The sequence below is a fragment of the Prionailurus viverrinus genome, chromosome D4, assembly GCF_022837055.1.
Source record: "Prionailurus viverrinus isolate Anna chromosome D4, UM_Priviv_1.0, whole genome shotgun sequence".
Classification (NCBI taxonomy): domain Eukaryota; kingdom Metazoa; phylum Chordata; class Mammalia; order Carnivora; family Felidae; genus Prionailurus; species Prionailurus viverrinus.
In genome coordinates this window covers 90,924,475-90,938,073 of record NC_062573.1, presented here as the reverse complement: position 1 = coordinate 90,938,073, position 13,599 = coordinate 90,924,475, and the positions used below count along the sequence as shown (strand labels likewise).

Sequence of the window (13,599 nt, the reverse complement as noted above, 5' to 3'; positions counted from 1 at the left end):
AGTCACCTGGGGAGCTTTTAAAAATCTCCATTCCCAGGCCTCACCTTGGGCCACTTGTAGGTAAACCTCTAGGGGTGGGACGCAGGCCTCACTATTCCCAAAGCCCCTTCGATGGTTCCAGGGTGCGGCCAAGGGCGAGACCTGGGATTAGACCGTGGTTCCCATACCTGCCTGAGCGTGTGAGTCGCCTGAGCTGCTGATCTACAAACACACCCGTCCCAGCCCCTCTCCTGGAGGTTTTGCTTCGGCAGTTCTTGAGGGGGCTGCCCGGAGTCTGTGTTTCAGACACGTTCCCCACAGTGATTGTCAACATCAGACAAATCCCGGAACCGTGGGATTGGAAACTGCTTCTTCAACCTTGCTGTGCGACCTTCCCCCTCCCTCCCGAGGCCTCCACCAGCCCGAAGCTCTGCACAGTCCCCCAATCCCCAAAGTAGGTAGTGCCCCCACCCCTCCCCCCCCCAGTGAGTGAGTGCTGGCACCCCCATACTACAGCAGGAGCGCTTCTGCCCTGCGCCCCGCTTTGAGTATTCTTGGCCACCTCTGCCGTCTCCGATCCCCGTCCCCGGGCCGTGTGATTATAAACGAGCCACAGAATGCGCAACGCAGGCTGGGCGGGGCGCACGCTGGCTTGGGCTCCCCGCTCCAGCCCGCCACCCCGCTCTGGCGCCGTGGCTCCAGGAGCCTGGCTAATCAGAAGCTTCCAGCATGGAAGCACGGCTCCTTCTCCAGCGAGGCTTCTCCCAGCGACGTGTTTCAAGTACCAATTTGGTGTCCTTGTGCCTCTGATCTCGCCAGCCTTTCAGAAGTCATTCCCTTGAATGACGACAAGCAGTCTTGATATGCTGGGTTAAAAATCTTTCAATTGGGGCTTGTTTGTTTATGAAGCAACATCAATTATCAGGGATTTCCAAACTGGCTCCCTTTCTACTGGCGTCGGCATCCAGAGCGGCACCGTCAGCCGCCAGCCACGGTGACAGCCGTGTTTCGGTGTTGCTGTGGGGCCTCGCAAGTCTCGGGGGTGGGAGGGGGGCCCTGCGTGTTTGGAGCGTAAGGGATAAAAGCTCGTTGAAACACCTGTGCTCCCGTGTGCAGACGCCCCCCGATCTCGCATGTTTTATTTGGCGGCTGTTATTTTGCAGCACGTTGTGGATGGAAATCATTATCAAGATCCCGCGCGGGGAAGAGGTGGGTTTGCGAGGCTCCCGGCCCCCCCGGGCTGCAGGGGAAACCACCGCGCTCGCCCTGCGGAGGGCGGGCAGCCGCTCTCATCAGGCGCCCGGGAGGGCCTTCTTGGCCAACTGGGCAGGAGCAAACGTAAGCAAACAGCCTGGGCAGAATGAGGGAGAGAGAAGAAAGGCAGTCGGAGAAACTGTCTTGAAGGAGAGAGCCTTTTGCTCAGGGACTCACTTTTTTTTTTTTTTTTTTTTTTTAAGTTTACACGTTTGGCAGAAGCCAGGGGCGTCGGGGAGACTGGGAGTATTAGGTGTCCTTTGGAGAACAGTTGCAGGAATCCCAGCTCAAACCAGCTTAAGCAAAAGAAGAGATTTATGTATTCGTGTCAGGGAAATATTGAGGGGTGTGTCGGCTTCAGGCACAGCTTGATTCAGGGCCCCAAACGGTGTCTCTGGCCACCTGTCCCCCCTCCCTCTCTCTCAAGTAGGCTTTCTGTGGGCCAGGCCCCAGGCAACCCCGGGTCCCCTATCATCATCTCAGCAGCCCCAGCAAAAAGGAAGCTCCTTTCTGGCAAGCCATGGTGCAGCCCCTCATTGGCCTGGCTTGGATCGGCTTGCTTGCTGATTGTGCCCAATTGCTCTAGGCACAAGGAGCCCGCGCCCCGATTGGCCACGCCCGGGCCTTCCTGGTGCGTGCGCAGCCCTGCAGCCCCGGGATAAGTTAACTTCAGACAAGTCACAAGGATGAGAAAGGATCAGGGTGGCTCCCCGGGGAGAGTTGGGACAATCAGCAGGCATCTGTAAGCTCAAGGAAGCAGCGAGCGTATCCACCGTGCACAGCAGGAGGAACAGCCCAGCTGTGCCCCTGTCCTCAGTCGGCCACGGCCACGTCCTTCATCTCAGTAAAACAGGAGGCGTGGGCGCAGATCAAAGTGACTCATAACCAGTAAAAATAATTTTTTTTAATGTTTATTTATTTTTGAGAGAGAAAGAGAGAGCATGAGGAGGGAAGGGGCAGAGAGAGGGGGAGAGAGAGAGAGAGACAGACCATGAGGGGCAAAGGGGCAGAGAGAGAAGGAGACACAAGCCGAAGCAGGCTCCAGGCTCTGAGCTCTCAGCACGGAGCCCCACGCGGGGCTCGAACCCACAAACTGTGAGATCATGACCTGAGCCGAAGCTGGGCGGCTAACCGACTGAGCCCGCCAGGCGCCCCAGAAGTTCATTTTTTAAAAACAAACTGGGATGGTTTCACACCAGAGGACGGGCCCGGATTAGACCTGAGGGCAGGTGCTGTGAACATTTGGCCCTTTGCCAACCACCCCCTCCCTCCCCCCCAGAGCACCAGCCCTTCGCCCTGTCCCATCTGCCGACCCTGGCGCCATGGCCATTGGGGCTGGATGAGTCCTCGTGGTGGGGGCTGTCCCCCTTGTCCCAGGATGTTGAGCTGCATCCCTGGGCCCCACCCATTAGCTGCTAGTAGCATTTCCTCCCCCGTTGTGACAACCACAAATGTCCCCTGTGTTGCCAAATGTCTTCTTGGGTCAAAATCACCCGGGGTTGAGGACCTCTGTCCTCGGGTTTTATGTAAAGAACGGGTCCCATTGCCAAAAGGGGGGGATTGGGCCATCGGCACTAGGGATTTCGGGGAGACCTGGGTTATCAGAAGTGGGCGCCCTGTCTTTCCTGCTGGGCTCTGATCTTTCAGATCAGAGCTGTTGACTCTGTTGACTTTCAAAGGCCCTGCTCCCTTGGGTCCGGGGCTCCTTTGTGAAAGAGGGAGGGCACGGGCGGCCAGGGAGCCCGAACTCTCGAGAAGGCTATCCCGCGATCGTAGAGATTACGCTGTGGCACCACCTGCCACGTGTGAGCCCCGATAGTGCGCAAGCCCTGCGCTGAGCTGGGCACACGCTTTGTGTCACCAGATCGTCAGCACCAGGGAGCGATCATTAGCCCCATTTTGCAGCTGAGCAAACGGAGGCTGAGAGGCTGTGTGAGTGGCCCGAGCGTCACACAAAGAAGTCCATGGTGGAGGCGGACTGTAACCAGCTTCCATGGCAGGGAGGCCTCGCCCGTATCTCTCCCTGGTGACGCTGGAGACCTTGGTCCCCGGAGCCCCTGAGAGGCGGCTCCTGGGGCTCCACTCGCACGCGGGGAAGGTGCCGCCCCGCTCTCAGGTGCCGTGAGGCCAGCCGGGGTCCTCCCCAGCTGAGCGTGCTGTCGTTCTCTCCCCGCAGGGTGTTTTTCCTGAACGTGCCATTAGATTCTATCATCGAGCGGCTGACCCTGAGAAGAATGGATCCCGTCACGGGAGAAAGGTTTGTGCCAGGCTCCCGGTGGTTGGCCGTCTGAGGGCTCAGCCGAGGCCGCTGCAGGATGGGTCTGGGGCTGCCGCTGACAGAAGACTCTAGAAAGAGGGTTCATCCAGCCAGTTCCTCTGGGCAGTGCCTGTGGACCCTGTGCCAGGATATGCGTGTCCGACGCGAAATACCCTCCCGGTCCCAAGTAACAGTTCTGACCCCGGCATGGGAAGTGGCTGGATTGGGCAGGTGTCCCCGGGACGCTTCCGAAGGCCTCTTCTCGCCAAGACGCACTGCAGATGTGACTGCGAACCAGTTCACCTGGGGGCCGACCCACGGTCACCGGAGGTGAATTGTGAGCCTTATTCTGCGGTCCGGCCAAGTGCAATGACTGTGTTCGCGTTGAGACGCAGTTGAAAGTCCCCACGACCACTAAGAGCTAGAAGCATCCATCCTCCCTGGTACGCAGGCCACATTTCTTAGTCCCCCGGCCACGTTTCTGGGTCGGGACTCCGGAGTGGGGTGGGGAGGGGCAGGAAAGAAATACCAGGAATTTTCTACACCATAGGCTGATGTCTCATCCTTGATGCCGAGGGACGGTCTCGCCGACCCAAGTCAAGCACAGTGGCCTTCGTGTTGCCCTGCCCCTGGGTCCCGCCCAGCAGTGACTGTCTGTGGCCCTTGCTGTCCCCTGCACTCACATTTGTTGTCACAGTGCCCCTCTCCCCCACTCGGCCACGAGCGCTATGCGCACGGAGCCAACGATCCTCCCGCTTGCCCCTCTGTGCCAGGAGCAGACGTGATGCCAGAGGGGCAGCAGACGCTTGGAAAATACTGTTTGGAGGGAAGAAGGAAAAGGAGGAAAGAAGGGAAGGAAGAGAAGGAAGGAAAGAAAGGAATTTGGGGGGTAATATATTCTACTCTGTCCGCCGGTCACTGACCTGCACCCTCACCCCCGGGGCAGGGACCACTCTTCGGGTGCTCCAGGGGGAGCACCAGGGCCCCACCACGGGTGTGCACACAGCTGGTGTGCCGTAAATGTTTGGTGGCGGTGATGGGGACCGATTGGGTCAACGGTGGGACAGAAGGCCCGTTCTCCCCCTGCCCTCTGGGCGGGGCCACAGGTCACCTGCTTCCCTCCTCTGTCGTAGGTACCACCTCATGTACAAGCCGCCCCCGACCGTAGAAATCCAGGCCCGCCTCCTGCAGCACCCGAAAGATACTAAAGAGCAGGTCAAGCTCAAAATGGATCTGTTCTACAGGCATTCCTCGGACCTGGAGGAGTTCTACAGGCAGGCCATCGCCATCAACGGGGACCAGGACCCGTACACGGTCTTTGAATACATAGAGAGTGGGATCATTAACCCCCTGCCCAGGAAAGTCCCCTGATGGCTTCCCAGGGAAACAAAGTCAGCCCACACCCCAACCTCCCGAAACCTCAGCCAAGCCAATAAAGTGTGCTGGGTGCAGTCTCGGGTGTCCTGGAGGTGAGGACGCTGGAAGGCCGCCGTGTTTCGGAGCCTGGGAACACAGGGCGGACAAAGCCCAGGGAGGCAGTGGAGCACAGCAGGGCTCCGGGCTGTGCGCCCTTGGACGAGGCACCGAACCCTCGGAGCCTCACTTACAGCCAAAGCCAGGGTGGTGAGCGTCCCTGCGGGTGGGGTACCCGGAAAGCCCTCAGCCAAGTCCCTGGCACACGACAAGCTCTCAGTAAATGGGGTTTTAAAGAGCCACCACCTCGGGGGCCCCTGGGTGGCTCGGTCGGCTAAGTGTGTGACTTAGCCGACGGCGCCCCGCCCGCCCCCCGGCGCCCCGCAAGGAGATGGTTTTTAAATTTCACCTGCCCTTTGCTAACTTAAACAGAAACAGCCACGGGTGGCTTCGTGGCTGCTGTGCTGGACTTTGCAGTTCCAGGCACACGGGACTGTTTCTGAGGATGGGCTAGAGCCGCTTAGAAGGCCTGCTTTCAGGCAGCGCCTCTGGGGCCGGCACGGCTTACAGCGCACGGGTGTAGACAGCAGGCGGACGGCACCGCGCGCTCCTCTTCCGTGGGCTCCCCCTCCTCCCATTATTCCCTTTCCTCGTCACGTAGGCGATGTGCCCATCAACAGAAAAGCACGCTGAAGCCACAGAGGGGAAGGGACTTGCTTAAGGTCCCCTGGACCCACGGCCACACCCGAACCTGGTGTTCTGGAGCTCTCTGCCTGTGGGGCCTCAGTGGGCCGGGCCAGCCGGGCTCTGGGGATACTCGCTCGGGTGCTCCGGGCCTCACCGGTGAGGCCCCTTCTAGCCTGGGGTGGCCCGAGTCCCTCCGGCAACGATCCGATCCTGGTACTTGGCCGTGGTAGCCAGTAACCAGGACGGCCAGTAGCTGGTACGCACGGGGCTGAGCACCCACCCCCCCGCCCCTGCCTGCTCCCCTGCTTCTGCGGGCAGGGCGTGCCCCAGACCTGCCCCTGTCGGGCCTCCCGGGCCTGGGCCCTGTCCCAGAGGTGGCCTGTCTTCTCGCCTCCACACCTTCCCTTCGGCTGGGCGGCTCAGCCCTCGACCCTCTGTCCTTGCCCTGTTCAGGCACCGGGTGCGGCCTCCTGAAACTCCAGTCGGGGCCTTCCCTTCTCTTTCCAGTCCCCACAGGAAAGAGGGTGTCTACACTGAGAGTTCCCCCCCCCCTCCAGGCAGCGGGCCCCTGCTCGTTGTCCCAGTTCCAGACCACGGGGCCGGGTTGCGAACGCTAACCCTTACGCCTAGTCTACCCCTCTGCCTGCCGGATCCCAGAGAATGTGGTCTCACTTTACCTGAACTCCCCACAAAACACCATTTGGACATAAACCCTTAGCCAAAGACTTCATAAAACATTCGCTTCTTTAGTTTATGTAGTAATGCGCATTTTGCGGATGACCTCCTCTCTGGGCCCAGCCACGCCGTTTCCTCTCCGCTTCCTCCACCCGCCATCTGCCCCATCAGAGCAGTTCTGTGCGCTCTGAGCCTGCTCTGGGAGGCAGGTGATGTCCGCCACGGGTATGGGCTGTGTACCAAGCAGCCTGGGTCCCCGTGCTGCTGTGTGATCCCGGGCAAGTTCTTTCACCTCTCTGAGTCCTTGTGAAATGACAGCAAAATAGTCACTGCCTCCTAGGCAATGCTGAGCGAGAATCGCGGGACCAGCTAATGCATATTAAGGCCAAAAATAGGGCAGGACACACAGTGCGTGCTGTCACTCTGTCTCACCTAATTCACAGCTCCCCCCAGAAGTCAGAACTATTTTTATCCGTAGGCGAGGATACTGGGGCTCAGACGACTTAAAAGACTTGCCCAAGGCTGCATGTGGCAAGGAGGGCTCAGCCCTCCAAGTGCGCTCGGCGGGGGTAGGGGTGGGGGAGGCCCTGGAGAGGTCGTGGGCACCTGCTTTCTCGGCTGTCTGTAGGGGTGGCTCGGGGAGGAGCTCCATGTGGACCAGTGTCGCCGAGCAGCTGGGCTGCGGGCGGTCGTAGACCCGGGGATGGCGCAGGCTACATGGAGATGCTTCGTTGAGATGCACGCGCACGCGGGTCACGGGCGCGCCCCTCGGGTGTCCGGCGGCCTGGGGAGCACCGCCAGGGTTGGCCCAACACGCTCCAGCTCCTGTAGATCGCGTAGATCGCTTCCCCCGGAAAAGACTGGAGCAAATGGCATTCATCGCCTCCCGGCCACCGCAGCCCCTCCCCTGTCGCTTTGCACAGCAAGGCTTCCCTGCCGCTCGCCGGGCTGTGGACCGTCTTCTCCTTGGATTGCAGCCCTCTGCCCCCGCTGGCTGGAGCTTATTAGCATCCAGTTCCAGCCCAGGCCATGCTGGTTCTCGGGCCACGGGGCCCAGAGAGGCCCAGTCCCAGGCTTGGAGGGCAAACGTCCCGCTAATTTCTAGATCCCCCCGCTGCCCTTGAAGCTAACCACTGAGGTCTGACGAAGGGTAACTTGGAGGGAACAGCTCGCTTTCCGCCCTGTCACTAAAGGAGCGCCTCGGTTCCTTTCCAAGCGCGTTTATCGGAAGTTGTCACCACAAACTGTCCCCTCCATTAGCGCGGGCCCCCTGGCTTATGGGGCTGTCTCTGTGCCTGTCCCCTTCCCCCCACGACTCCCCGGGCAGCGGAAATCCAGGTGGTGCCAAGGGCCCTTCGGGGTGCCTGCCGGAGGTACCCTGCCGCCTCCACAGGTGTTTCTGCTGCGGGACTGGGGTTACACCTGCTGGTCGCCCTGAGCCGGGCCAGCCAGCTTCTCTGTCCCAGGAATCTGGGGAGAGAACCGAGGGTAGACGCCTACTCTCTCCTCTTGCTCCTTGTAGGAAGCAGAGGATACCTGGGGTCTGCCCGGCCCGTGCACAGCACAGCCGCAGAGAGAGAGGCAGGCACCGGCCACCTCGGGCACTCAGCGGGCACGGCGCGCCTCCTGTGTGCCTGGCACCGGGGATGGAGCAGAGGAGGGAGGAGGACGGCATGTCTGCCCTCGTGAAGCTTCTATTTTGCAAAGATGAAGGAGAGAGAGAGAGAGAGACGAGAGAAAAAGAGAGACCATCTGATTTCCGATGGTTCCTGACTCCCATCTCTGCCCTCGGGTCCCACGTCTCCCCAGCATGCTCCCCTTCTTTTGCGTCAGGGGTCAGACCAGGTTCTGTGGCCCAGTGGTGTGGTTAGGAGCAGACTAGCTGTGCGCCCAGGAGGCGGGGGAGGCAGGAGAGGCTCCGAGGCCAGGACTCACGGCAATATCCTTGGGGGAGGTGAAGGTGACCCGGAGTCTGGGCTGTGAGGCACAGGTGAGGATTCAGAGGCACAGGAAAAGTGACGTGTTAGCTGGTCGTGGAACATGCTTCCATTTTTAAAAATAGAAAAAATAACTGTATTTGTATCATTGCAGCGTTACCTGTAAGATACCCAAACGGTGTCGCATAGGACGCGGAACTCCTATCCCTGCCACAGTAAAACCCTTGAGTGCCATTCACTAGAGATGAGTAGAGGCAGAAGTTTGGGGTGGATGGATGGATGGACGGACGGACGGACGGACGGACAGACAGGCGGCGGGGGGGGGGAGGTGGGCAGATGGGTAGATAGGTGGGTATGAGCACCAACGAGATTGTATTGTATTTACTGCCCTGTAAGCTCCCTTTAAAACAAAAATGTGGTGAGAACACTAAGCGTGATGAGATCTACCCTCTTAGGAAAATTTTCAGTGCACAATACAGTGTAGGTAGCTGTAGGCACGATGCTGTGTGGCAGCTCTCCAGAACTTTCTTACTGCGTAGCTGAAATGAACAGTAATGCCCCACTGCCCCTTCCCCAGCCCCGCCCCTGCCATTCTGTTTCGAGAGGTTTGACCGGTTCAGGGAGCCCCTGTAAAGAAGATCATGCGGTCATCTGTCCTTCTGCAACTGGCCATTTGTCTTCGCGCAGGGCCCTTCCATGTTGTCGCGTCCGGTGCCTTGCTTTAGCAAAACAGCTCCTGGTTTTTCTCGCCAGTAAAGCTCTGACCTGCTGGTTTCGTCGGTCATTCCTTCTCCCGAGGGCAAGAGGGTCCAGCTCAGGTTTCACCGCTGCCGGGTCACTTCCATTTAACCGCAAACTGGGTTTCGGTGAGGCCCTAGGCGGTACAGTCCGATTTTTCCTATCAAGCTCCTATTTCCTGTGCAAATCTTTTCCAGCCGATACTGGGCCCGGAGGCCAGAACGAGGACACGGCAGGTAACTTCCATGTCACCAGCCAGTGACGCACCAGCCCAGGACACTCCACTGGTCTCCAGGTACAGAGGCGGGACCCCACGTGCGGACCCGTTCACGGGCCCAGGCAGGAGGTACCGGGGCCACTGCACCTGCTGCTTCGCGTTCATGGGGAGGCCGCACCTGCAGATAGGCGGGCATGAGGACCTCATCTGCAGCGACAACTTTATGCTGTCTCCAAGGCCACTAGACGGCAGAAATTCTGTCATCACAGGCAGTGGGAGGCAGAGGCGTGAAAATGAACCTTCCAGCCACTAAAAGAGCAACTTTATTGAGATAGAATTCACAGACCTTAGAATTCATCCACTCAAAGCGGATAACTGGTCTTTAATATATTCACACAGTCATGCAACCATTCCTTGTTTTAGAACGTTTTGTCAGTCCCAAAGAAACCCTGTGCCCATGAGCGGTCACCCCCTTGCCCCACGCCCAGTCCCTGGCAACCACTAGGGTCCTTTGTGTCTCTCTCTGCATGTGTCTGTTTTGGACATCTACAAATGGAATCCCACAGCGCGTAGCCTTTTGTGTCTGGCTTCCTTTGCTCAGCATATTTTCAAGGTGCAGCCGTGGCGTAGCAGGGGTCAGCTACTCAAGTTGAGCGTCTTCTCGTGTGCTTACTGGCCATCTCTAGACCTTATTTTGAGAAACGTCTGTTCAGGTCCTTTGCCCGTTTAAAAACTGAGTCGTCTTTTTATTACTGAGTTAGGAGTTCGTCATATATCCTAAGTTTTTTTTTTTTTTTTAACGTTTATTCATTTTTGCTCGAACCCACGACCGCGAGATCATGACCTGAGCTGAGGTCGGACACTTAACCACCTGAGCCACCCAGGCGCCCCAACCTTATATATTTTATTTTATTTTAATATATGAAATTTATTGTCACATTGGTTTCCATACAACACCCAGTGCTCATCCCAAAAGGTGCCCTCCTCAATACCCATCACCCACCCTCCCCTCCCTCCCACCCCCCATCAACCCTCAGTTTGTTCTCAGTTTTTAACAGTCTCTTATGCTTTGGCTCTCTCCCACTCTAACCTCTTTTTTTTTTTTTAAATATGGAACGCTTCACGAATTTGCGTGTCATCCTTGCGCAGGGGCCATGCTAATCTTCTCTGTATCGTTCCAATTTTAGTATATGTGCTGCCGAAGCGAGCACCCAACCTTATATATTTTAGATAGAAGTCCTTGATCAGGTGTACAACTTGCAACGATTTTCTCCTGTTCTTGAGTTGCCTTTTCCTTTCTTCTTTTTTAATTTTTTTACATTTATTTATTTTTGAGAGACAGAGAGAGATAGAGCACAAGTGGGGGAGGGGCAGAGAGAGGAGGAGACACAGAATCGGAAGCATGCTCCAGGCTCCGAGCTGTCACTGCAGAGCCCGATGCGGGGCTCAAACCCACGGACTGCGAGATCATGACCTGAGCCGAAGTCGGACGCTCAACTGACCGAGCCACCCAGGCACCTCACCTTTTCCCTTTCTTGATGGACATTGGTGTGGCACATAAGTTGTTCTTTTTTTTTTTTAAGTTTATTTTTGAGAGAGAGAGAGAGAACACAAGCAGGGGAAGGGCAGAAAGAGAGAGAGGGAGACACAGAATCGGAAGCAGGCTCCAGGCTCTGAGCTTGTCAGCACAGAGCCCGACGTGGGGCTCGAACTCACGAACCGTGAGATCATGACCTGAGCCAGTCTGACTCCCAACCGATGGGGCCACCCAGGTGCCCCAGAAGCTGTTTGTTTTGATGAAGTCCCATTTATTTTTCTCTCTTGCCCCTTGTACTTTTGGCGTTGCATCTAAGACTTCACCGGATCCAAAGTCACAAAGACTCACTCTCCTATTTTCTCCTGGGAGTTCTGTAGTTTGGGCTCTTAACATTTAGGTCAGTGGTCTGTTGGGAGTTAATTTTGTTGTCAGGTGTGAGGCTGGAGCCACCTTCATTCTTTTACGGGTGGGGACATTCTAGCCACTGAAGAATGTAACTTGTCCCTCAGCAGCCCGCTGGGTGAGGCGATCCGTCCAGGACAGCCGTTCAGCAGGGGTGGATCATGGGAAATGCTGGCTAAAATGAAGAGTCCTGGGCTTCTTCCCTACAGATCCAGAATCAGCAAATTTGTGTCGGCCTGGAGATCTGTTTTGCTAGCAAACACCCCTGGTCGATCCAGGGTCTGTGGGCCTGAACCTTGAGGTTCGCCGCATTTTGTGGAAGATCCTCGCGGTTGGAACACAAAAATCCAAAAGTAACCGGAGACTTCCATATCTGGCAACGTGGCAGATGAGATATCCTGATGACCCCTCTGGACACAAAGCCCTAGTGGTGATACTCTGAATGAAATAGAGGGAAAAAAAAAAACCTTCTAAAATTATAACCGAGGTGGCGAGAAAAAGTGGAAATACACAGAGGCGGAAAACGACAAGAAAGTACCAGTCCAGAGACGGGTGAGCCCGGCAGACGCCCAGAGAGCTTCGGGACAAAGGTCTCTGCTGGGAGAAGGGCCAGCGCGGCATCCCCACAGGTCTGAGAGACCCTGGGAAGAAAGATTTGCGATGCGTTGAATACACCAGGCAGGGGTCGGGGCCCAGAATAGGTGAAGGACTCCCACGGATTACCAAAACCCAAGCGGCCAAGTAGAAAAGAGGAAACAGACAGGAGCAGGTGTTTCACACAAGAAAACACGAACGGTTAATGAAACGTGAAAAACGCTTCCCCTTATCAGTCATCAGAGACGTGCCGATCGATCACAAAGTCACAGTCACGGCCACAGCGAGGCCTGCTCTGCCCGTGCACACACCCCCCACTAGGTTTCGGCGCACAGAGCAAGGAGGGGACTCTCTCCCACCTGCCCGGCCGGGGTGGGGAGGTGGGGGAGGGAAAACCCGTCTCCCCACTCTGGAGACGCCATTCTGGAGCCCTTCGAAGTAGCTTCTACGCCCGCCACCCTGGGACCTGGCGGTTCCTCCCTCCCCATGGCGTTTCCAGGAGAACCGCACAAAAAAGACGGGTGCCCGGAAGCTCGTGGTTCTAATCGTCGGAGCCCCGAGCTGGAAACAGCACACGTCTCCCATCAATTGTGGTTTGTTTGGTTTTTTTTTGGTTTTTGCCTTTTTTAAGTTTTCATTTAAATCCCGGTGTAGTTAGCACGCAGTGTAATAATATTGGTTTCAGGTGTACCACCTAGCGACCCAGCACTTCCCTGTGTCACCGGGTGCCCGTCACAAGCACCCCGCCTTCATCCCCGACACCTGTCCCCTCATCGCCCACCCCCCTCCCCCCTGGTCGCCACCTGCGTGTCCTCTTAGTTCAGTCTTTCTTGGTCTGCCTCTCTCTCTTTTCCCTTTGCTCTTTTCTGTTTCTTAAATTCCACGCGAGGGAGATCACATGGTATTCGTCTCTCTCTGCCTTATTCCACTTGACATTACAGCCTCCAGCTCCACCCATTGGTGACAAATCATACGCGACGAGGTCAGCTGTGGGGGGGCCCCTGGCCGAGGTCGGGCGCGGGGACCCTCTGGGCCGAGGCACCCATCCTCTGTCCACCCGCATGGTGGGCACACTCACATCTTAGCTCCACACCGATGGTTTGTGGCCTCTGTTGTACGTATTCTGTGTTGATCTCTAAACTGAATACGTTTCAAACAGGCTTGAGTGGCAACACCTGCAGGTGACCCACGAGAAACAAATGAGAAGGGCACGACGGGGCATTTTGCAGAAAGAAACGTGAACAGCCAAATGCGCCAAGAAAGCTCAGCCGTGTTGGTGGCCAGGAAATGCTCACTGTCGGGGGGATAGTGTCACCCACTCCTTCGCTGGCAGCAGTCGAAACACCTGCCTGTTCCTGTTCCCGAGAGGACGTGAGCAGTGGGGGTGGCGGGGAAGGCGCGGTGGCGTGGGACAGCGTGGGGGCCCCTGGAAAAGCGGGGTCAGTAGCCCGGGTGGCGTGAGTTGATAAGCTGAGAACCCTTCCTGCCGCCCTAGTGCAACCCGGGCCGGGACCCACTTTGGGGGGCAGTTTCGCGCCTCAGGGGACACGTGTGGCTGCCAGCCTGCGGGTGAGGCGGATGAGCAGAGAGGACAGAGTTGGAGAAGCGGAGCTGAAGTCACCCCTGACTCGGGGTTCTGCCGCCGCCACGATCTGTACGTTGTCGGGGTGACGTGACCCCCCACAGCCCACCTGAGCCGCAGGACTGCTTCCGGTGAGTCTCACCGGGGCAAGTGGCAGGCGGGGGCGGGGGGGGCTTCTGCTGAGAGTGCTGAGATCCATCCGGAAGGTGAACCCCAGGATTGGGGACATGACCACAGAACGGGGTTCCAGCCTGCTGCCTCGGCATTTTTGGTTAAAATCAAACGGTCCCCTCATTGTCTGCTGGGCCGTCCCACCGGTAAGGACCT

General features: G+C 57.5%; 1 protein-coding gene and 1 non-coding gene across 10 annotated transcripts in view; one reads left to right on the top strand and one right to left on the bottom strand.

Moving 5' to 3' along the window:
• The window catches only part of AK8 (adenylate kinase 8), a 155,780-nt gene that overhangs the window by 122,884 nt on the left and 19,297 nt on the right, over window positions 1-13,599 (top strand). For all 9 annotated transcript variants that reach the window (XM_047831200.1, XM_047831199.1, XM_047831192.1 and 6 more), the window contains exons 12-15: window positions 3,410-3,490; window positions 4,624-4,959; window positions 12,850-13,061; window positions 13,186-13,403. In XM_047831200.1, the coding sequence (XP_047687156.1) occupies window positions 3,410-3,490; window positions 4,624-4,861 (319 nt within the window). In that variant the 3' untranslated portion in view covers window positions 4,862-4,959; window positions 12,850-13,061; window positions 13,186-13,403. The remainder of the gene's footprint in view (window positions 1-3,409; window positions 3,491-4,623; window positions 4,960-12,849; window positions 13,062-13,185; window positions 13,404-13,599) is intronic.
• On the bottom strand, window positions 10,262-10,368 carry LOC125151076 (U6 spliceosomal RNA). Its single transcript, XR_007146623.1, has one exon. It is a non-coding gene; the product is annotated as a U6 spliceosomal RNA (small nuclear RNA).